This window comes from Pantherophis guttatus, chromosome 8 (assembly GCF_059756535.1).
Source record: "Pantherophis guttatus breed Tessera chromosome 8, ASM5975653v1, whole genome shotgun sequence".
Lineage (NCBI taxonomy): Eukaryota > Metazoa > Chordata > Lepidosauria > Squamata > Colubridae > Pantherophis > Pantherophis guttatus.
The window spans coordinates 70,765,589-70,789,697 of NC_142070.1; the positions used below are offsets into that span (position 1 = coordinate 70,765,589).

The 24,109-nt window shown below is 42.7% G+C and overlaps 1 protein-coding gene across 4 annotated transcripts in view; it reads right to left on the bottom strand.

The window, feature by feature from the left end:
• TEC (tec protein tyrosine kinase) overlaps nucleotides 1-24,109 on the bottom strand; it is an 88,124-nt gene that overhangs the window by 35,778 nt on the left and 28,237 nt on the right. For all 4 annotated transcript variants that reach the window (XM_087875293.1, XM_087875294.1, XM_087875295.1 and 1 more), the window contains exon 2: nucleotides 9,514-9,696. In XM_087875293.1, coding sequence (XP_087731419.1) covers nucleotides 9,514-9,651 — 138 coding nt within the window. In that variant the 5' untranslated portion in view covers nucleotides 9,652-9,696. The remainder of the gene's footprint in view (nucleotides 1-9,513; nucleotides 9,697-24,109) is intronic.

The following is a 24,109-nucleotide window of genomic DNA, read 5'->3' on the forward strand; positions in this document are numbered from 1 at the left end:
TGAGTACCAAACAAGTGACGAATACCAAGACAAAATTTTCCACATTAAAATGCGTTGAGTACCAAATTTGATGAGTTTGAAAGCAGTTGAGTACCAAGGTACTCCTGTATCCCAAAGCCTCCTGACATTATGTTATGTTATGTTATTTTCATCTTAGTCATTGTGTAAGGGCTTATCTATCACCTTTCATTCACAGTATGCATAGTAATTAATCCTAAGTGAAAAATCCTCTTTATTGCCCCTTTCGGTCTTTCCCTTGTTCCCAGGTGCACAATAAACTTTGCTCACTGTAAAGGTACACCTCATTCTGATTACCACAGACTTGTATGAGAGCAAGAAGATTCTGAGAATTGTATTTACATTCCTTTCCTTGTGATCTCCAATGGGAATTTTCCTTTGTTCATAGTAAGCCAACTCCTGGGCCAAAAGTTTCATTTAGCTATCCACGTCCCTAATTTTCCTTTAGGGCCGGGTTCAGACTTCAACGGTTCATAATTTCAATTATGAAATTATTTCTTTGCTCCACTTTTTATAGTTCTAACCAGTGGTGAATTCCAATTTTTTTTACTACCGGTTCTGTGGGCGCGGTGTGGCTTGGTGGCCGTGGCTTGCTGGGCATGGCAGAGGAAAGATACTGCAAAATCTCCATTCCCTCCCCACTCCTGGGGAAAGGATATTGCAAAATCCCCATTCCCACCCACTCCGGGGGAAGGATACTGCAAAATCCACATTCCCTCCCCACTCCTGGGGGAAGGATATTGCAAAATCCCACTCCACTCTGGGTCCAGCCAGAGGTGGTATTTGCCGGTTTTCCGAACTATTCAAAATTTCCGCTACCAGTTCTTCAGAACCTGCTGGATTTCACCCCTAGTTCCAACCCTAAATCATCTCTCCTTTTCAAATGCATGTGTTCTTCATTGGGGGAGATCATTATCTGTTTTTTTTTTTAAGGCTACCCTGAAATATTTGATGCCATCTTCAACCTGGCTACCTCAGTGCTTCCTTCCTTTTCTATATTATTTCTGGTGCTTACTCTTAAAAAGCATTGAAAAAGATATTTAGATCCCTTCAGAGTAAGACATATTCTTATAGAAAATATAGACATACTCTAACATTCTCCTTTCAGTACTTTAAACAGCAACCAATCCATAAAACGATCTGATGAACCAGGGAAAGCAAAGCCCTCGTAGTAGCATCACAGATAGAAACACAAAAACTGTGTATTGCATATTCATGCTTTGCTGCCCAGCATCAGGAAGAATGCCAGGATGTTGTTCATGTAGATAAGGTTAAAAATATGCACAAAAAACAGTCTGCAGTTCCTGAATTTAAAGGGATAACTTCTTTTTATTGCGCACACAACAAAACTCTCAGACTTATTATTAAAGAATACCAGAGAAACAACTTTCCATTTCTAATACTGGTTTCAGATTCTTTCAATCCAAGTTTTTAATTACAAGCCAATGTCTCTTCTTATGACATACTCCACTTGCAAAAACTATGGGAATGCCTATGGTATGTTATTATGACCTGTCCTTTCTCTTTCGTACATACAAGTAAAGGCTTTTCTTTTTAGTTTGCAACATTTTGTGATTAGTGATACTCAGGTTCCATATTATTATATAAATTGCTCTTTGTAGATAAATCCACTGAGAGGTTTTGTTGGCTTTGTGCCTAAGGCAGGACTAAAACTCACATGGTCTCTGGTCTAGCCTAGTGCCTTTAACTATTACAGCTACTATACGTGATCAGTATTTGGAAAGGAGACCATGAGAAAATCCTAAGCCTGTAGGCTATATTAGAAAGATTTTAAAAATCCAGGAGAAACACAAAAGTAAACCATTTGTATGTTCATACCAAAATAATCAGGGGACGTGGTGGCTCATTGGCTAATATGCTGAGCTTAGCGATCGAAAGGTCGGCAGTTCAGCGGTTCGAATCCCTAGTGCCGCGTAACGGGGTGAGCTCCCGTTACTTGTCCCAGCTTCTGCCAATCTAGCAGTTCGAAAGCACGTAAAAAAATGCAAGTAGAAAAATAGGGACTATCTTTGGTGGGACATTCCGTGCGCCTTTGGCGTTTAGTCATGCCGGCCACATGACCACGGAGACGTCTTTGGACAGTGCTGGCTCTCCGGCTTTGTAACGGAGATGAGCGCCGTCCCCTAGAGTCGGGAACGACTAGCACGCATGTGCGAGGGGAACCTTTACCTTTACTAAAATAATCAATTGACATATTCATGCCAAAATAATAAACATGGAAAAATGCATAAAGCCGAGCTCAATTCCAACAAGACTTTGCCTTTTTCAAACTAGTAAGATTCCTTAGTCCCCAGAAAATTCTCCATTACACTAGGTCCACAGAATCATAGAGCTGAAAGGTACTTTGGAGCAATTCCAAGTCCACCTCCTTGCGCAAAGGCAGAAGTCCTTATACCATCCTGTCCAATCTCTTCTTAAAAGCCACAAGTGATGAAGCACCCACAACTACAGAAGGCAAGCTCTGGCATTAATTGTTTTCCGTTTCAGGACATTTCTCCTTGAGATCTAAGCAGGATCTCCTTGTGACAAGCTTCTGCTCATTGCTTCTTGTCCTGCCTTGAGGTGCTATAGAAAATAAATTGACCTTCTCTTCTCTTGCCTAGTTTCTGTAGCTGTTCATCATACAATTTGGTCCCCAGACATTTTATCATCTTTGTGGCTCTTCTCTGCACTTTCTAGAGCCGTGATGGCAAACCTATGGCAGCGCCCTCTCTGTGGGCATGCGAGCAGTTGCCCCAGTTCAGCTTTGCTACGCATGTGCCTCCCGATGCCCAGCTGGTCTTTGGGCCTCTGCCGCGCATGGGTGGGGGGGTGGAGGGTGTGTGTGTGGGTCACACGTGCATGTGCAGGGGGAGGGCCCATGTGCACGTTGCATTTTGGGGGTCTCGGCACACACGCGCACATTCACGCACACATGTACACGCGTGTGCACTTTGGGCACCCGGTCCAGAAAAGGTTAGCCATCACTGTTCTAGGGTCTCAGTATCTTTTTCGCATCATGGTGAGAGGATTCAGGTATCAGGATTCCAAATATGGCGGCCCTAACACCCTATATAGAGCAATACTCTACTCGTAATCTTGATGCTATCCCTTGATGTTATCTTGATGCAGCCTTGGCTTTTTTGCAACCGGCTCATATTTAAGGAGTGATGCATCAGGACACTTAGATTCCTTTCATAGGCATTACTGTTGAGTCATGTATTGCCTATTCTGTACCGGTACATTTGGTTTTTCCTGGCTAAGTGCAGGAGTTTACTTTTCTCACCACTAAACTGCATGTTGTTGGATTGCGCCCAACGTTCAAGTCTGTCAAGATCCTTCTGAATCTGTTGTGGCCCGTACGCGGCCTGTGCAGCTGGTAGCTGATTCAGACAGCGAGGAGGCTGGTGTGGTGCTGCGCCGGCAGCCTGTGCAGCTGGCACTCGAGTCGGACATCAGGAGGCTGGAGAACATGTGGTGCCAGGGGCGGGGATTCAGCCAGGGCCTTCAGAACCTCTAGAAGATCCCTTAAGTGAAGAAGACGAAGAGGAGGAGCCTCTTCTCGATGCACGGGCACACAGATCTGCCAAAAGGCAGGAGTGGCTCCTCAGGAGGAGGTCTCCTCGAGCGTAAAGCTTGGGGCTAATTGGCCACTCCCTTAGCCTATTTAAGGAGGAACGCTGACTGAAGCAAGTTGTAGGGAACAACTTAGTTCACATATCTTCATGTCTTGTCTTGCTTATCTTATCAGCTTCCTGCAAATTGCTTCTGGGCATTCTGCCAACCATAGTAAGTTTTCAGTTATTATTCTTTGAATTATTGGTGGCTGTTAATGCAATTAATTAACAGCCGTTGTTGTAAAAGACTGGTTTATTCCGTAAATTAAGGTTTGAACGGACTTTGTGTGCGCTGCGTTCTTTGGGGTCCGTAGCTGGGGCAGAACAGAATCTTGAATCCATCGTTTAACATGTTAGCAAGTCCCCCCCAGCTTGGTGTCATCTGCAAATTTGATAGGTTCCCCTTCTATTCCTTCATCTAGGTTACTTATGAAGGTGTTGACGAGCACTGGGCCCAAGACAGAACCTTGGTGAACCCCACTGGATGCTTCCCTCCACGTAGATGTAGTTCCATTGAGGACCACACAGAGGGTGGTTGATCAGCCAACTGCAAATTCATCCGGTGGCGGTCCAGTCTATTTCATATTGTTCTGTCTTCCCAAGAGAGTGGTCTACTTTATCAAATGCCTTACTAAGATCTAAGTTTAGTTTTCTGGTTAAGTTTATTTTGGATTTATATACCACCCTTCTCCCGAAGGACTCAGGGCGGTGAACAGCCAAAGATAAAACACATACAATATAAAATTTAAAAAACAATTAAAAACAAATTAAACAAATTTGGCCCATACTAATTAAAACACCCCTTTTTTAAAAGCAAATTACAATTGAACAATTAAAAAAAGTTAGGCCAGCCCAGCTTGTTGGAATAAAAAAGTTTTGAGGGTACGGCGGAAAGTGCGTAAATCTGGGATCCTCCGTGTATCCGGGGGGCAGGTCGTTCCAAAGGGCAGGTGCCCCCACAGAGAAGGCTCTCCCCCTGGGGGCCACCGGTCAACACTGTTTGACCGACGGCACCCTGAGGAACCCCTCTCTGTGGGAGCGTACTGGCCGGTGAGAGGCTACCGGTGGCAGAAGACGGTCTCGTAGGTACCCAGGTCCTAAGCCATGGAGTATATCATATAAATATATACTAAAGTGTATTATTTTCCTAGCCAGAGGACATACTTCAAAACCAAGCATAGGACCCTACAGGTGTTCTTGGAAATAAAAATAACTGGCACTGGAATCTCTTTTATAGCAGTAGTCAAGTTGGTGTCAGGTGTGCAGGTATTTATACCTGTGGGCCCCAAAGTACAATGGGTCATGTTACCTCTGCCTGATGGTTTTTTTCACAGTCTCAGCTCTTTGGAGGGGGGGAGAAGCAGAGGTTGATATGCCAAGGCTGGTGAGTTGATACCATCAATACCTGAACACATCAATATCAATGATTCAGAGAGATTTTGATTGTTCTATATTTTTCTTATATGCTGATTTGCTTCTTTCGATGTTTTAAAACTTTTATAGCTTTACATGCCTAGAACACGTGTCAGCAACCTGCGGCTCCGGAGCCACTTGCGGCTCTTTGAGCCCTCTGCTGTGGCTCCCTGTCAGGTGATCCCATCATGGCTAGCCTGAGAAGGTAAGGGCCACGGCAGGTGATGGAGAAGTGGCTGGGGCAGAGACAGAGAGATACAGAGAGAGGGGGGGAGAGAGAGAGACATAGAGAGATACAGAGAGAGAGAGAGAGGGAGGGAGGGGGAGAGGGGGAGATGTTAAAAGGGTTTTGTGGTTCCTCGTGTTTTTTAACAACCGGTTCTCTGCCCTAATGACCAGCTGGGTAGGCGTGGCTGGGGGGGTGATCATGTGACTGGTGGAAGTGAGTGAGGTCGAGTTGGCCACGCCCACCCAGGTTTTGTGGCTCCCGGTGTTTTCTTTTCTGTGGGAAACCGGTCCAAATGGCTTTTTGAGCGTTTAAGGTTGCAGATCCCTGCCCTAGAATATACTTGGGCAACATGTTTGTGTAAGTTAGAAAATGCTGTCAGGTTAAATTTATGTTCAATAATTCCCCACTATTTTATCTTTTGAATTTGACTATTGGCCTGGTTCAAAACAGATGTCCCGCTGACCTCCAGATTCCAGTCATTCCAGTTACTTCTTGGGATGCTAACTGCCAGGGCATCCTGACAAGATTTTAATTAGTCACCCATTTAATTTGTCACCAACTTCACTTCAGCACAATCCTGGAATGCAATGATGCAAGGTGAATTCCAGCAGTTTCTCAGTGCGTACATATTACAGGCTTCTCCCTAACATTTAACCAAATGAGTTTTTCCTCCGAGTTCTCATTTCTAAGTTCTAATAATAAGGCACTGAACCAACTGGTTCAGTGCCTTATTTTCTTATCCTCCAACACTTCCACCCAAATACCCAGAGTGTTGTTTTTAATTAAAAAGGTTTTGTGTATAAGGAGGAAGGAAGAAAAAAACACAACGAAGCAAATTAACAATTGCCTGCCCATCAACCTATCTTCCAAAAGTATCTTCGTTACTTCCCGCCTGGACTACTGCAATGCTCTCTACATGGGGCTCCCCTTGAGGAGCACCCAGAGGCTCCAGCTGGTCCAGAATGCGGCCGCGCGGGTGGTTATGGGAGCGACGTGGCGCTCCCATGTGACCCCCCTCCTGCGCGAGCTGCACTGGCTCCCGGTGGTCTTCCGGGTGCGCTTCAAGGTTTTGGTTATCACCTTTAGAGTGCTCCATGGCATCGGACTGGGGTATTTACGAGACCGCCTTCTGCTACCAATAGCCTCTCACCAACCAGTATGCTCCCATAGAGAGGGGCTCCTCAGGGTGCCGTCGGCCAAACAATGTTGACTGGCGGCCCCCAGGGGGAGAGCCTTCTCTGTGGGGGCACCTACCATCTGGAACGAGCTCCCCGCAGAGATATGGAGGATCCCGGACCTGCGCACATTTCGTTGTGCTCTCAAAACTTTTTTATTTCAGCAGGCTGGCCTGGCCTAACTCTCCTCTTTTAAATTTTTAATTCGTGATTTTATAAATTGGGTGTTTTAATCTGTGTTTCAGCCAAAATATTTAATAATTTTAAGGGATTTTTAATATTTGTATTATCTGTATTTTATCTTGGCTGTTCACCGCCCGTAGTCCTTCGGGAGTAGGGCGGTATAGAAATTTGATTAATAAATAAAATAAATAAATAAATAAAATGATAGATAGATCCAACCGAATGAAAAAGGACTTTCTACACACATTTTACATGTTTCCCTGTTTCCCCCAAAATAAGACAATCCCTGATAATAAACCCAATCGGGCTTTTGAGCGCATGGCAGTAAGGTCAAGCGCTTATTTCAGGGTTTGAAAAAATATAAGACAGGGTCTTATTTTCAGGGAAACACGGTACAAACCCGATCCAAACCCGATTTCACAACAATATTTTTCTTCTATAAACAAAGAGAGCGAGTTGAGTGGCCCACAAAACAAACTGTCTAAACTAAAATCTTTTTCTTTAGTTTTCAGGTTTCCTTTAATGAACTGAAAAGAGGCATTGTACTTACATAGGTCTGGTCCAGAATGCGGTCGCACGGGTGGTTATGGGAGCGACATGGCGTTCCCATGTAACACCTCTCCTGCGCGAGCTGCATTGGCTCCCGGGGGTCTTCTGGGTGCGCTTCAAGGTATTGGTTACCACCTTTAGAGAGCTCCATGGCTCAGGATCTGGATACCTATGAGACTACCTTCTGCCACCAGTAGCCTCTCACCGGTCAGTACGCTCCCACAGAGAGGGGCTCCTCAGGGTGCCGTCGGCCAAACAATGTCAATTGGCGGCCCGCAGGGGGAGAGCCTTCTCTGTGGGAGCACCTGCCCTTTGGAACGAATTCCGCCCGGAGATACGGAGGATCCCGGATTTACTCACTTTCCGCCGCACCCTCAAGACTTTTTTATTTCAACAAGCTGGGCTGGCTTAGCTCTTTTTAATTGTTTAATTTTAATTTGTTTTTAAAAACTGGGGTATTTTAATTTGGGCCAAATTTATTTAATACGTTTTAAATTGTTTTTTAAATTTTATATTGTACGTGTTTGATCTTGGCTGTTCACCGCCCTGAGTCCTTCGGGAGTAGGGCGGTATATAAATCTAAATAAACTGAAACTGAAACTATCATTTTCAAATACATATTAAGACACAAAGGAGTAGATGGATACTTCAGCAACCAACCAAAAGCACTGTTCAGGCAGGCTGTATTTGGGATTTTGGAGCAGGCGTTTGGGAGGGGTTTCCAACTCTCCCGTTCTTGGATTGAATTTAGATCCAACTTTGGGGTGTTTTTATCCTGTGCTTGTGTGGGACTACCATACCCGACTTACAAAAATCTGGATGTGCATTGGAAGGCAATAAAAACTCCTTACTGCCATCTAAGGCAGGAGTCACCAACCTTTCGGACCTCAGGAACCACTAACTTCATAATTTTAAATCCCGCAGACCACTAATATGATCTGCCTAACGACCAGCTGGGTGGGCATGGCTAGGTGGCCATGTGACTGGGTGGGTGTGACCAACTGGATGTCACTCACATCAAGGGGCATCTCACCGGCCTCTACTCACTCCTCCTCTCCCAGCCACTCCTCGCTTGCCTGCCTAGGCTCCTTAGGGCCCCAAGAGGAAGCAGTTGTTGGAGCTAAGCAGCCACCGTGAGAAAGAGTTGGCAAAAAAGCTGGCTCAGTTCCAATTGGATCTGACCGAGAAGGAGTCTCAGCAGAAGCACTTCAGTGAGGACTAGGAGCATAGGCTTTCCAAGCAGAGGGAAGACCTGCAGGAGTACAAGGCCAGGTACCAACACCTGGAGGCTTAGCGGGCTGAGATGGTCAGCCAGTTCCAGGCCATGAGGCAGTCCCACTGGAAGAAGGCCCTCTGGCTCTTTGCCACCAGCGGTGCTTCCCTCCAGCCTTCGTCCAAAGCCCCGTACCAGGAGGCCGAAGCAGATCCCAAGTTGGAATTTCTGCCCCCCTCCGAACCACACAAAAGGACCCCAAAGGGGGAGACTCTCTGCAGCAACACAAACGTTCATTGCACGTATCCGTCCCGGGGCAGTAGTTTGAGGACCCCTGATTTAGCACAAAATAAAAAATGCAAATAATTTTTCTGTGGACCACCAAAATTTTCTCGCGGCCCACCGATGGTCCATGGACCACCAGTTGGTGACCGCTGATCTAAGGGATGTCTAGATTTCCACTGTGGTCTAGTTATGGTGGCCCTCTGGTGATATGGCCTTTCTCAGAAACAAGAATGACACTACTTTTTCCATCAAGTCAGGGTTTTGAACAACTCTCCTACATACAAGCAGTCCAGGGGTGAAATGCTCCCGGTTCGGACCGGATCATCTGATCCGGTAGCAATCGCTGTGGGTGGTTCGGAGAACCGGTTGCAAAAATCCCTCCCCCCACATGCCCAGCTGAGCCACTCAATCATCAGAGGCTTTTTTTTTTACTTTTAAAAGCATTTTTTCTACAACCTCTTCGGCCAAAGAGGTGGAAAAAAAAATGCTTTTAAAAGGCTCTGACGATCCCAGCTGAGCTGCGCGATTGTCAGAGGCTTTTTTTTTTTACTTTTAAAAGCAAAAAAAGAGAAAAAGATTGTGTGCCACAGCTGATCACCACCTCTTGTGCGCTTACCGCATGCCTCATTTGAACTGGTAGTAAACTGGTTCAGATTTCACTCCTGAAGCAGTCAATAATGTATATTATATTATAAGAGGAACTGTATGAAATGTCAGCCACAGCTATTAGTCTCTTTTAAATACGAAGTGATTCAAAGATTTATAAAACACCATACGAACAAATAACTAAAGGCAATAGCAAAAATATAAAATTGAAATTCGGTTTCCTACCTCTGGACGACCTTCGTAATAGGCTAGCATGGATTTTGTGAGCACAAAGAGCCTCTCTTTGTAATTTAAAGGCGATGTCCTTTTCTTTTGTTGAGACCTTTTAATCAGAATCTCTTCTAGGATAGCATTCATATTCATTTCAACCCCTTCCTCGTTCTTTCTCCGGCCATTGAAGAGCCAACTCTGTAAAAAAAACAGCAGCAGCAATCCTTAAGATCCTATTTTTTTTTTTTCCCCAGCAACTCAAAACTCACAGTGAGAAACAGAAAATAAACTGATCAGGCCACTTTCATTGCTCTGGGTGGAAGGCAGAAATCTACAGAAGTTAAATATTAGACAGAAAGGTTCAAATTTTGCTTCACCGAGGACTGCAATAACTTTACATATCTAATTGGAGATCAGTACTCAGCTGGCATGACACACAACAGTTTTCATATAGTTTACACTCGAATATGAAATTCATATTAGGCAATGTAGAACAGAGGTCTATTTATTTTTAAAGTTGATATGGCCACTCACCTAACATATGAAATCCGAATGACAAACAACAATCATCAAAAGCAACACCGTACAATAAAATCTCTCTCAGCCAAATAGAAAACATCATTAAAATTAAACATAATGTAGTACAGGTAGTCCTCGAGTTACGACGACAGTTGAGCCCAAAATTTAGGTTGCTAAGCGAGACAGCGGTCACACGGGTTTGCCTCATTTTATGACTTTTCTTGCCACTATTGTTAAGTGAATCACTGCACTGAGGGGATCACATGACCCTGGGACACTGCAACCGTCATAACTATGAGTCAGTTGCCAAGCATCTGAATTTTGACCATGGGGATACTACAATGGTCATAAGGGTGAAAAACGGTCATAATCCACTTCTTTCAGTGCCGTTGTAACTTTCAATGGTCACTAAAGGAACTGTTGTACGTCGAGGACTACCTGTACAATAACCAAGGCATTGTATGACAAACTCACTAACACAGATTTTACCTACAGTAGTGGCCAAAATTGTGGAAACCTTTTGGGAAAAGTGTATTTTCTAAAACTAGCTAATAACACCACTTTTTTTTTTTGGAGTAGTACCATAAAATTATATATCGATGGAAAGATCATTTAATCAAGAATGTAAGGCAATAACTTTTATGAAGGATTTGCTATTAGAATAGCAGTTACAGTATAAAGGAGAAAAGTGAAACACGTAGAAAAAACGAGATATACAAAAATGATCCCCATGTCAGTTAATACTTAGTTGGGTAACATTTAGCATGAATTATGGCCTTACAACGTCTTCCCATGGAGTGAACCAAGCCTTTGAGTTCTGCAGCTGTTATAATGTGAAACCAAGATTGAATGATAGCTTCTATTAACTGGGTTTTATTGCTGGGTCGCTTCTGACTAACAAGTTTCTTTAGTCGGCTCCATAGATTTTCAATGGGGTTAAAGGTCTGGGCTATTCCCAGGCCATTCCAGCAATGGAATAGGATTATCTTGAAACTTCCCAAAAAAGTGATGTTATTAGCCATCAAACCTCAAAAACACACTTTTCCCAAAAGGTTTCCACAATTTTGGCCACTACTGTAGCTCAAGCTGAATTTTGCCCCATTTTACGACTTTACGTGCCACAGTTGTTAAGTGAATCACTGCAGTTGTTAAATTAGTAACACGGTTCTTAAGTGAATCTGGCTTGCCCATTGACTTTTTGCTGGTCAGATGGTCACAAAAGGTGGGAGAAGATTAAAAAACAACATTATTTAAAGATTCCAATCTGGGTATCTACAATTGAAGCATTTTCATATTCTGTAGTATTCAAAAGGGAGCAAATTGTTAGATATAGCGAATTAATGGATGAAAAGGGTGAACTCAAATTAAAGCAAGAATCAGAAGAACAGGGCTGTAAAATGGATTGGTTTTCATATTTGCAAATACGTTCTAGATATGAAGAAGATCTTAAACACTGCACTCCCTCAGATAGAAAGTCCATACAGAGAGTAGTGAGGACAGCCGAGAAGATTATAGGAAAACAGGCAAATGCCACCTCTGGCTGACCCCCGAGTCAGGGATTTTGCAGTATCCTTCCTCCAGGCCTGCCACAACCACCAAGCCACACCCACAGAACTGGTAGTAAAAAAATTTGAATTTCACCACTGATGTGGGTGTATGCATAATTTTGTATTTATTTATTTTGTCATGTTTATGTAGTGTATATTGGAAGATGTGACCTTTTGACAGCTGTATGCAATGAAATTTCATTTTAATGTATGCCGATTAGTGTACATTCAAAGTGACAATAAAGTTATTCTAAGTCTAAAGTCTAAGATTTGAGGGGCAACCCACGATTTGCAAACTGTGGTGACTCAGCCTATTCTATCACTTCAGCATCATCAAAGAGGTAAGAAGATTGTAAACAAGAAACACATCCATCCTGCTTGCTAATTAAAGGCGTTGCTTTCAGAAACTATATTCTTTAGAAGAGAGTAAGAACTTTAATTCCTTTCCGGATGATCAATTTGTGGCTGAGCTTTTTTTAATAATTTTTAATATTTAATATTATAGATCATATTTAAAAGCTGTCCATCTCCCTCACACAGTGAGTCTGGATGCTGTACAAATAGACATAAAACATAAAAGCTATGTATATATTATAATAAACACAATTTAAATATAAAAAGCTACAATAAGGATAGAGCTTTACTTTTAATCCAGTAGTGCAAGAAGCTGATCATAGTTTTCACCTGCAGTCTTCAGCTGCAACCTAGTCAACCATGCCTGCAACTATGAGCATGAGGGCAATGCAAAACAGGAGATGCAACCAGTAGCATGTTGCAGAAATTACTTGCATTACCAGCTGTGGCATTTCTATCCCTTGCTCAACCTTGGTGGGGGGGGGCAGGGAATGCTCAAGGTGTTTCCTAAAAAACAAGTGCCTTTGGAGTTAAATTAACTGCTGCTTCCAACTGTTTTTAATCTATGCTGATATATTTTTAAAGACTAAATGGAATTGCAAGGAAGTATTTTCTAGGATTTCCCCCCTATATATTGACTACAAGGATGGTGTCAAAGACCTTTTTCCTAGCAGACAACACAACCACAGATGCAAATCCTTTTTGACATTACGTTAACTCTTTTTCAAGGTCATTTTTATCGTTGTATTATACCCGTGATGGCGAACCTATGGCACACGTGCCACAGGTGGCACACGGAGCCATATCTGTGGGAACGCCTGAGGTCAGCTCCAGCGCGCATGTGCGCGCCAGCCAGCTGATTTTCGGGCCTTCTGGGCCCAACGGAAGTCAGGAAACAGGCTGTTTCCAGCCTCCGGAGGGGCCTCCAGGAGGGTGGAGAAGGCCATTTTTGCCCTCCCCAGGCTCCAAGAAAGCCTCTTGGAGCCTGGAGAGGGCAAAAAACGAGCCTTCCAGTCCCATTGGAAGTCAGGAAATGAGCCATTTCCAGCCTCCAGAGGGCCTCCGGTGGGGGGGGGCATTTTTGCCCTCCCCAGGCTCTAAGAAAGCCTCTGGAGCCTGGAGAGAGCAAAAAACAGGCCTACCAGGCCCACCATGCCATCGCATGCCAAAAACAGGAGAAGCGCGAGGGGGGGGGACATTGAATTATGTGTGTGGGCACATGCGTGTGACCCCTTCGCGCTCGCGCTTTTGGCATGCGACGGCAAAAAGGTTAGCCATCACTGTATTATACATACTCAACTTAGAAACTGGATGGAGTTCTTCCAAAGGTGGGTTGCACATTATGTTGCTATCGGTTCGCCCCACGCACGCACGCTCACTTCATGCTCACACATGCCCGGTTCGCGCATGTGCCTGCCTTCCACACATGGAACCAGCCTTCTGAGCATGCGCTTTGCTCTCACACACGCCTTCCGTGCATGTGCCCGGCCTCAAAAACATCCCTAAATAGGATGGCATAGAGCAATTTCCGCTACCGGTTCGGGTGAACCGGTCTGAACCGGCTAAATACCACCTCTCTGTTCTTCCCCCCAAAAATGCATTCTGAGTAACCTAAATTTTCTTCATTTCAGAAATATAATTGAGGAGTGGAGAATAACTCTGATGCCACTCTCATAACAGACAACTTGAGGTCAAAAATATTTGCTGATTTCCTGCAAATCATTACCATTATCTGCAGTTTTAATAACTATCAGTGATTTGGTCAAGAATAGCAAACATTACATCAAATTAAGGCTACTGTCTGTATCTGGTATGAAACAATATTCATTCCAGCTTTGTTAATTGCCAGAACTGGACTTTTAATTTCTAAGAAAATATAACCCATCTTCGGTAGTCCAATTTACCTCAAAGGAAGACTTTTGGCTTGTTAATACTACTGGTAGTCCTCGACGTATGACCACAATTGAACCCAAAATTTCTGTTGCTAAGTGAGACATTTGTTAAGTGAATTTTTGTCCCATTCTACAACCTTTCTTGCCACAGTTCTTAACTGAATCATCATTTTCATTGGCATCCTTCAGGCTCAAGAGACTATGGTGTCGTGCTCTGGAAAGAAATCCTAAAACAAAATCTAGGGTGACTAAAAAGGCCAATTCGAGAGTGGCCATCCCTTCCACACTGAGGGCAGATACATTCTGTCCCCTGCCCAGCCCCCAGATTTCGCTGGTTCCGGGAGTGCCTCTTTGCCTCGGCCTGCCGAACAAGTGTCTCGAATTGGAGAAGGCCATGCTGCGTCTTTAGCCTCCAAGCTGAACGATCGGAGGTCAAGGTTTCCCAGTTGTTAATGTCCATTCCCAGGGCCTTTAGGTCCCTCTTGCAGATATCCTTATATCGCAGCTGTGGTCTCCCTCTGAGGCGCTTTCCCTGCACTAGTTCTCCATACAGGAGATCTTTCGGAATCCGACCATCAGCCATTCTCACGACATGCCCCAGCCAACGTAGACGTCACTGTTTCAATAGTGTATACATGCTAGAAATTCCAGCACCTTCCAAGGCGCTATTTGGAACTTTGCCACTGCATAACTGAATCACTGCAGTTGTTCAATTAGTAACACGGTTTAAGTGAATCTGGCCTCCCCGTTGACTGTTTGTCAGAAGGTTGCAAAAGGGGATCGCATGACCCGGGACACTCATAAATGTCAGTCGATTCCCAAGTGTTTGAATTTTGATCTCGTGACCATGGGGATGCTACAACGGTCGTAAGTGTGAAAAATGGTCCTAAGTCACTATATTTAGTGCTATTTGTAACTCTGAACGATCACTAGATCGTTCAGAGTGAACGATCACTCTGAATTGTTGTAAGTCAAGGACTACTGGTACAATATAGGGCTTTTAGGGTACGTTTGTCCTGAAAATCTCCTAGACTAGAAGTCATTTCTCATTCAAATCATCCAATAAAAACAATGGCTTTTGGTGCTTCGAAATATGATCCCTCCCAAATCTCTATGAATCTCGGTTTCACCAGTCCTTGTTTAGCCAGTCTGACTAGTTGAGACATTGAGGTTTTGTAACTAACACCCACGTTTGAGGGAGTTTTAAATAGTCAGCTTTTCTGGCTCAAGGTTGCTTCGGCTTAATTTTCAGAATAATACTAGGATCTCTTAGGCAATTGAAAAAAAAAAGGAAGGAGGAAATATTTCATTCAGTTTTGGTATCATCCACCTCCAAACTGGGGGTATCACAGTATAATCAACCGTACAAGACAATACAGAAAGTTCTCAATTTACAACAGTTTGTTTCGTGGCCATGCAAAATTACTGAAAAAGGTGACTTCTGACTGTATTTTTCACTTATGCCCTGTTGCAACATCCCCATCGTCACATGATCAATAATAATAATAATAATAATAATAATAATAATAATAAAAATAATGCTGTGAAAACAGAGAACATTATAAAAACAACAGAAACAAAGCAGGGGTGAAATGCTCCCGGTTCGGACCGGATCGCCCGGGGGGCGGAGAACCGGTAGCAAACATCCCTGCCCTCCCCCCATGCCCAGCTGAGCCGCACGATCATCAGAGGCTTTTTTAAAAAAAACTTTTAAAAGCATTTTTTCTACAACCTCTTCGGCCGAAAAAATGCTTTTAAAAGTTTTTTTAAAAAAGCCTCTGATGATCTTAAGGTTGTAGAAAAAATGTTTTTAAAAGTAAAAAAAAAAAAAAAGTTGGCCATGCCCACCCAGTCACATTACACCCCCACCCCCACCCCCACCACCAAGCCGCGCTCACAGAACCGGTAGTAACAAATTTTACATTTCACCACTGAAACAAAGGCAGAATATAAGGAAAAACAGCTGGATGATAGATTAAATAGATGGAAAACCAAAGCTTTGCATGGACAGCACTTGAAAAACATTGAAGGAAAATGTGATGACAACTTTACATGGGCATGGCTTAAAATGGGAACCATCAAGAAAGAAACGGAAGGTTTAATACTCGCTGCTCAAGAACAAGCACTTCAAACTAATGCCATGAAAGCAAAGATACAAAAATCCAGCGACAATCCAAACTGCTGACTTTGCAACAACAAAGTTGAAACTGTTTCACATTTAATATGTGAATGCAGCAAAATCCCACAAACTGATTACAAAGATACGACTGAGTTGCTAAATTAGTCCACTGGTCATTACGTAAAAAATACAACTTTCCTGTATCCAAAAAGTCATGGGAACATAAAGTGGAAAAAGTTATAGAAAATGAGAAGGTGAAGATCTTGTGGGACTTTTGAATACAGGCTGATCGTTACTTGGAACACAACACGCCAGATATCACAGTTGTTGAAAACTGAAACGTACAATTGATTGACATCGCAGTACCAGGAGATGCCAGAGTCGAAGAAAAAGAACTGGAAAAAATCATGAAATATTGCGCCCTGGCCATCGAAACTACATGGCTATGGATGAAACATGTAACCGTGATACCCATTATCATCGGGGCACTTGGTACCATGTCCAAGAATTTTATAACATACATCAGCAAATTGCAGCTTCCTGCAATAACACCAGCAGAACTGCAAAAAAATTGCGCTACTTGGAACATCGTACATTTTAAGAAGGCACTTGGTTGATACCTAGGACGCTGGCAACCCGTATCAACCATTAGCACCAGTCAATGGTATTTGTGATGCATTTTTGAATGTTCTGTTGACTGAGTTTCATGTTTGGTGAATAAAGTAAATAATAATAACAACTTTATCATTGTATGTGTATACACAGTAGTTACAACGAAATTTACTTAACACCCAAAGACCAGGTCCAACACACATAACAATCCCCAAACCCCCACCCACCCACCACAAATTCCCCACCCCTAAACCACCCAAACATCCACACAACAGACCAAGTAATGCTGTCCAACAGCTCACTGATGGTGGCCCTTTAGTTCATTGTTGAGTGCAATTATAGCTCAATATTCAGATGTTTGGCAATTGACTCATATTTATGACAGCTGTGGTGTCCCGGGGTCCTCTAATCACCTTTTGTGACCTTCTGACAAGTCAATGGGGAAGTCAGATTCACTTAACAACCATATTTCTAACTTAACAATTGCAGTGATTCAATTAACAGCTGTGGCAAGAAAACTCGTAAAATGAGGCAAAACTCATGTCCTCATTTAACAACAGAAATTTTGGGCTCAATTGTGGTCATAACTTGAGGACTCCCTGTACCAATCACTCTATACAGGGGCGTCAAACTGGTGGCCCGTGGGCCGGATACATCATGCGCAGGCCACGCCCATCCCAGTTCCGTGAAGGAGAAAACATCGCAAAACGTCATGTGACGGCAACATGATGCGGCGAATTTGACCTTCGTGCTCTACACAAAAACATACAAGGACATCCAACAAGGGCCCCATCCATCTCAGTCCAAAGTTTGGGAGCACAAACAAGGTCTTATGGAATATGAGAGACCAGAAATGAAGACCTCACTCTTTTTGAATAAATGCTGCCACAGTGTTCCACACAATCAGGAGTGAAGCCACATGGTTTTCTGATCCCATACAGGCCATCATTGCATTCAACATGAAATTTGAAGTATAACCATATAATACCGTGTTTCTTCAAAAATACGACCAGGTCTTATTTTTTTTTGACCCCCCGAAAAAACAGCTAGGTCTTCTTTTCGAAGGGTGTCTTAATGGTTCCCTCACGTGCCTCGCCTGGCCACTAGGCCACTTCTTTCACGGCCGAAAAGAGTGACCCACTCACCCAACGCTCTTGGCCTGGCCACCGGACTGCTTCTTTTGAAGCCGAAAAGAGCGACCCACTCACCCAACGCGCCTGGCCTGGCCACCAAACCGCTACTTTTGCGGCCGAAAAGAGTAAGCAATGCGAACCACGTACCTCACGCACCCTTGCCTACCTGTAATGGTTACTCCAGCTACTGGTAGCTCTCCACCTGAAAAAGCCTGCCAGTGTCCACTCCGGCAAGCCTGGCCGCACATGCGTTTAAATAGGGCCAAATTTAGGGGGGGTACGGCTTAATTTTAACGCATGCGCACAAAACAGTGCTGGCCTTCTTTTTGGGTTGGGTCGTGTTTTAGGAGAAACATGGTAGCAAGGCATCAAAATCAGGTCACTTATGTTTTAATGTGACTATCAAAATTAGGTTATTCCTAAGCAGAAAGCTGAAATGTCAGGGGAATGTAGTTCCAAATAAGTTGATTTTAAAAGTCTGAATTGTTATATTTCTCATTCAAACTGACAATGTGAGAACTGCCAGCATTTCATTCGGAAAGAAAGGAGAGAGAGAGAGAGAGAGAGAGAGGGAGGGAGGGAGGGAGGGAGGGAGGGAGGGAGAGAGAGAGAGAGAGAGAGAGAGAGAGACTTGAAACTCTTCAATAATTCTCATGGTATTTTAGTGTTTCAAAAAGGCAAGACAAAATGCAGCCCACAAAACAAGAAAGCTCCCCTTTCAAATACAAGCTAACAATTTCAGATTTGGAGAAAACAAACTCGTCAGCCAAAAACTTAATTATGCTTACTCAACGTGAGCCACCCACATTTATAAGTACGATTTATAAAGTTACTTGAGATAGAAACTAGTTCACAGTTACTTTCATTCACCTGTTTCATCTCGAAGTACATTATGAATGTAAAGCTATATATAGATCTCCAATCTGATTTTAAGAATGGTTTCAAGACTCTTAACTTTCCATACGTGGAAACTCTAATGCTGGGAAGTTGAGTAACTTGAGCTGTCATTGAGTGATTCAGTGGCAAAATTAATCTTGACTCTCAAAATCAGATCCCTTGCTTCCAACACATAACACTAGGCAATGGAAAAATGCCGGAAACTCCTGACAATCTTCCTTGTGAACAGAAAATAAATCATATATCAAACACTAAGAATGGTTGCGTTTCATCCAATTTGGTGTAAAAAAAACAACACACTTTTAAGCAATCGCCAGTTATATACATTATAGGCAGATCTGATTACTTGAAATCGAGTGGTTTTGGGCTATGGTCAACTATTAGAAGATCTGTATTTTACCAAACTTGGTACAAAAGCCAATATATCATTCAACTTTTCTCTACCACAAATATAGAAGTTGTGTTTTTAAAAAATAATCTCTGCAGGAGAACATCACACCAGGTCCATTTTAAAACATGTGACTGGCATGCTTTAAACTATTTCCTTTCTCTTTTCAAAACTGTCCTTGCAGTTACATGCTCAAATCTTTATTGTCAGTGCACAACATATGTACAATGAGATTGGTTGAGCTCCCTCAGTGCAGCCCCCCAACACAATACAACTCACAGTGAAGACAGAAAATCCCTAGCCCAATAAATCGTATTAACAAAACACCCAGTTAATTGTAAAACTTTTTCAATTAAAAAAAAAACAAAACACCCAGTTCACACATATGTAACATGTATGTGAACATGTTACACATGGCGCCAGCCCTGCAGTCCATCATACTACATACCCTGTTTCCCCTAAAATAAGACATCCCCTGATAATAAGCCCAATCGGGCTTTTAAGTGCATGCGCTAAAATAAGCCCCTCCAGAAAATAAGCCCTTTCCAAAAATAAGCCCTCCCCGAAAATATTTAAATGTATGCACAGCCAATCCCCGCCATTTCCTCTGGTTAGGGTTAGGGAGACAGAGTTGGAAACCAGGTAAGACAGCAAGAGGAGCTCCACGCACCCCAAAATAAGACATCCCCGAAAATAAGGCCAAGCACTTATTTCGGGGTTCAAAAAAATATAAGGCAGGGTCTTATTTTTGGGGAAACACGGTAGTTATGATATGGTATGATCTGGTAGGAGGGTAAAGAAGTGATGACCAGGGTGAGAGTCGTCCCTGAGAATTTTCCTCACTCTTCTAAAGCAGCGAGCCCTAGCGATCTCATCTAGTGGTATCAGAGGACAGCCCACGATCACATGACACTGCAACTGTTATAAATATGAGTGAGTCGCCAAGCATCTGAAGTATTGTCACGTGACTATGGGGATGCTGCAGCGGTCGTCGGTCACTTTTTTTCAGTGCTGTCGTAACGTCAAAGAGTCATTAAATGAACTGTTTTTAAGTCGAAGAATACCTGTACTTTCTATCCAGAAAGAGCTACAGGGAAAAGGGCAGATGAAGGAGATCTGCCTTCAAGCACTGGGTTTGACCTCAAAGCAAAATTCCACCGAAGGAACCAAGTCATTGCAATCTAGCTTAATTCAGGCTTTTAATTCAGGAAACACTGGTCAAAATCCAAAACTAATAACAGTAAGAACGGAGACAAATATAGAAGTGCCTTTATGCCAGCCTCAGTTTTGCAGAAGACAATGTTCCTTTTTCTTAAGAATTTGCCAGATATAAAACTTCCTCGAACAATGCACCAAACAAAAATATCTACATTGAAAACATCTATTTCTGAGGAATAGGATTACGATATGTTTAACTGCAAACATAAAAGTGTTGAAGGAAGCCATGAAAAAAAAAGACAGAAAAGAAGGAGTCACCAAGGAGTCATCTTGACTAATGCAATACAGACAAATTTATTTTATTTATTTTATTTTATTTTATTCGATTTCTATACTGCCCTACTCCCGAAGGACTCAGGGCGGTGCACAGCCAGACAATAAAACACATCCATACAAAATTTAAAACTAGAATAAAATCAAATTAAATTAAATAATTTTGGCTCCGACAAATTTAAAACCCCGAACTGTTTAAAACCAATTTTAAAATTGAATGTATAAAATACTAAAAGATATTTAAAAATTGAAAATCTTTTATGAAAGAGGGAGAAAATTAGGCCAGGCGAAATAATAAGGTCTTTAAAGCGCGGCGGAAGGTGCGCAGATCCGGGATCCTCCGTATCTCTGGGGGGAGCTCGTTCCAGATAGTAGGTGCCCCCACAGAGAAGGCTCTCCCCCTGGGGGCCGCCAGTCGACATTGTTTGGCCGACGGCACCCGGAGGAGCCTCTCTCTATGGGAGCGTACCGGCCGGTGGGAGGCTATTGGTGGTAGTAGGCAGTCCCGCAAGTACCCAGGTCCTAAGCCATGGAGCGCTTTAAAGGTGGTAACCAAAACCTTGAAGCGCAGCCGGAAGACCACCGGGAGCCAGTGCAGCTCTCGCAGGAGAGGTGTTACATGGGAACGCCATTACTTCTCTAATTTTGCCAATCCAGGGGTGAAATCCAGCAGGTTCTGACAGGTTCTGGAGAACCGGCAGCAGAAATTTTGAGTAGTTTGGAGAACCGGTAAATACCACCTCTGGCTGGCTCCAGAGTGGGGTGGGAATGGAGATTTTGCAATATCCTTCCCCCAGGAGTGGGAAGGGAATGGGGATTTTGCAGTATCCTTCTCCTGGTGTAGGATGGGAATGGAGATTTTGCAGTATCCTTCCCCTACCACGCCCACCAAGCCACACCATGCCCACCAAGCCACGCCTACAGAACCGATAGTAAAAAAAAAATTGGATTTCACCACTGTGCCAGTCTTGTGAGGAACAATTTCCCCCCAATAAGTTAAAACAGTTCTTGTGCAGAGTATAATTTCGGTAATAATCCGTAGTGAAAAAGTATAAAAAAATGGTGATAGCAGCTTTTTGGTTACACAAATGACCATCAATGCTGCATAGCAGTTAAAAGATTAGGATACTTAAATACTGTTCAATCTGCACAAAAGCAATGTTTTTATGTAGCAAAGGGCAAATAGAAATCAAAATAATTTCTGATTTCAAAAGTATTAAAAAGATCAGCTAATGGAAATTGCACAAATAATAAAAATGTGCAAAAAATTATTAGGTGATAATATTTATGCTAAATTCTGTAACTTTATAGTGGAAAAAATGTCATATATCAATTGCCTCCAGGTTAACAATTACATTAAATACGTTGTCCACAATTGTTCTATAGAAACAAGAAATCAACCCAGATTTCTAGTATAACTGCCCTATGAAATGGAAAAAAACGCTTTTATGAAAGTGGAAAAAATGCTTCTATGAAAAAAAAAACTAAATTCAAATTAGGTACTAGAGTAGGCCCAGTTGCTTTTGATAAAGAGCCACATATTCTAAGTTTCCCTTTTGTGTCACATATGTCATTTCTTTTTAAAAGAAGATAAACAAACCTTTTGGGATCTTCTTGATTCCGGACCTCAAACTTTACCCTTACTGTGGGAGATATAAATATCTAAAATTTGGTATAAATCCCTAGCAGGATAAGTCCATCAATGTGCTGAATTATATCATCCAATTAGATTGTAATTTACTCAAAGTAACCCCATAAGCATGAGCACTGGTCTCAAGACTTTTTTTTTTCCCAGTACTGTCGTAACTTTGAACAGTTGTCAACAAAATTATTATAAGCGGAGGAAAATGAAAATTGGCTTTACTTTGTTGATGTTGGTTTCTCATTAGAATAGAATAGAATAGAATAGAATAGAATAGAATAGAATAGAATAGAATAGAATAGAATAGAATAGAATAGAATAGAATAACAGAGTTGGAAGGGACCTTGGAGGTCTTCTAGTCCAACCCCTTGCCCAGACAGAAAACCCTACACCACTTCAGACAAATGGTTATCCAACATCTTAAAAATTTCCAGTGTTGGAGCATTCACAACTTCACAACTGATTAATTGTTCTGACTGTCAGGAAATTTCTCCTTAGTTCTAGGTTGCTTCTCTCCTTGATGAGTTTCCACCCATTGCTTCTTGTCCTGCCTTCAGGTGCTTTGGAGAATAGCTTGACTCCCTCTTCTTTGGGGCAGCCCCTGAGATATTAAAACACTGCTATCATGTCTCCCCTAGTCCTTCTCTTCATTAAACTAGACATACCCAGTTCCTGCAACCGTTCTTCATATTATTTATTTATCAAATTTATTTGCTGCCCATCGCAAAGTTCGGACAACTCTGAACAGTTTATTTATTTATATATATATATATATTTAAATTTGTATACCGCCCTTCTCCTTTCGGACTCAGGGCGGTGAACAGCCAAAGTAAAAACATTTGTACACAAAAGTTAAAATAATTATTAAAACTAATTAAATGAAATTTGGCCCATAATTTAAAACATACCAATTAAAATCAGTATCAAACATTAAAACCAACATGGAATCAGGCCAGCCCGGCTAGCTGAAAAAAGTAAGTTTTTAGGGCCCGACGAAAAGTCCGGAGGTCTGGGATCACTCGTATCTCTGGAGGTAGATCGTTCCAGAGGGTAGGTGCCACCACAGAGAAGGCTCTCCCCCTGGGGGTTGCCAGCCGACATTGTCTGGCTGACGGCACCCTGAGGAGGCCCTCTCTGTTGGAGCGAACCGGCCGGTGGGAGGCAATTGGTGGCAGAAGGCGGTCCCGTAAGTTCACATTAAGGTACAATAAGCTTTCAGCACAGGGGTGGAATCTACTTACCTTCCCTACAGATTTGGAAGTGCACCCTCTGCACATGCACAAACCCTTCTGAGCATACGCAGAGGGTAAAAAACAGGTTACTTCCTGGTGAAAACCAGAGAGTAATGACGACCAGGCGGAGCCTTGCGCTGCCGTTGCTACCGATTCTCTGAACCACCTGCCCTCGCTACCCGGTAGCATTTCACCCCTGCTTCAGCAATTATAAATATAAAACAAGATTAAAATGAAAGAAATTAAAGCCAACTAAAAAAAACCAAGGGTTTGGATGGGAGAAGTCGAGTACCAACCACCCCCAGCCAACCCTCAAAGTCAATATTCCTAAATTAAGAGTGTCTAGTAATCAACTGGAATTAGTTAAAGGAATGATATAACATTCATTTTTCTCTTTATCTTGTTGACCTATACTCCTACCCAAAAATATTAAGTGCAGCCACTCAGTGGTTGCCACCTCTGTTGTAAAACTTGGTTTACCAGCTAAATGTAGCCCTTTGGGGAAACTGAGTCACCGGTTTCTTTGTGCTGAAATATGGACTAGATTATCTGATGTTGTCTTTTTAAGAACAGCTGCTTTACAGGGTGCTTTTTAAAAAGCTTGTCTCAGTACAATATATACGATAACATTCTTATCCTGAGATTACTTCCTCTGTCATTTCCTTGCTTGTATGGGTAGCTGAGCACATGCATTTTAGAACAAACTGAATAGAGCAACCTCCTACACGAAGTCTTGTAATCCATTATAAAACATTAAATTAGCCTGTATAGAGAAAGTGGCTACA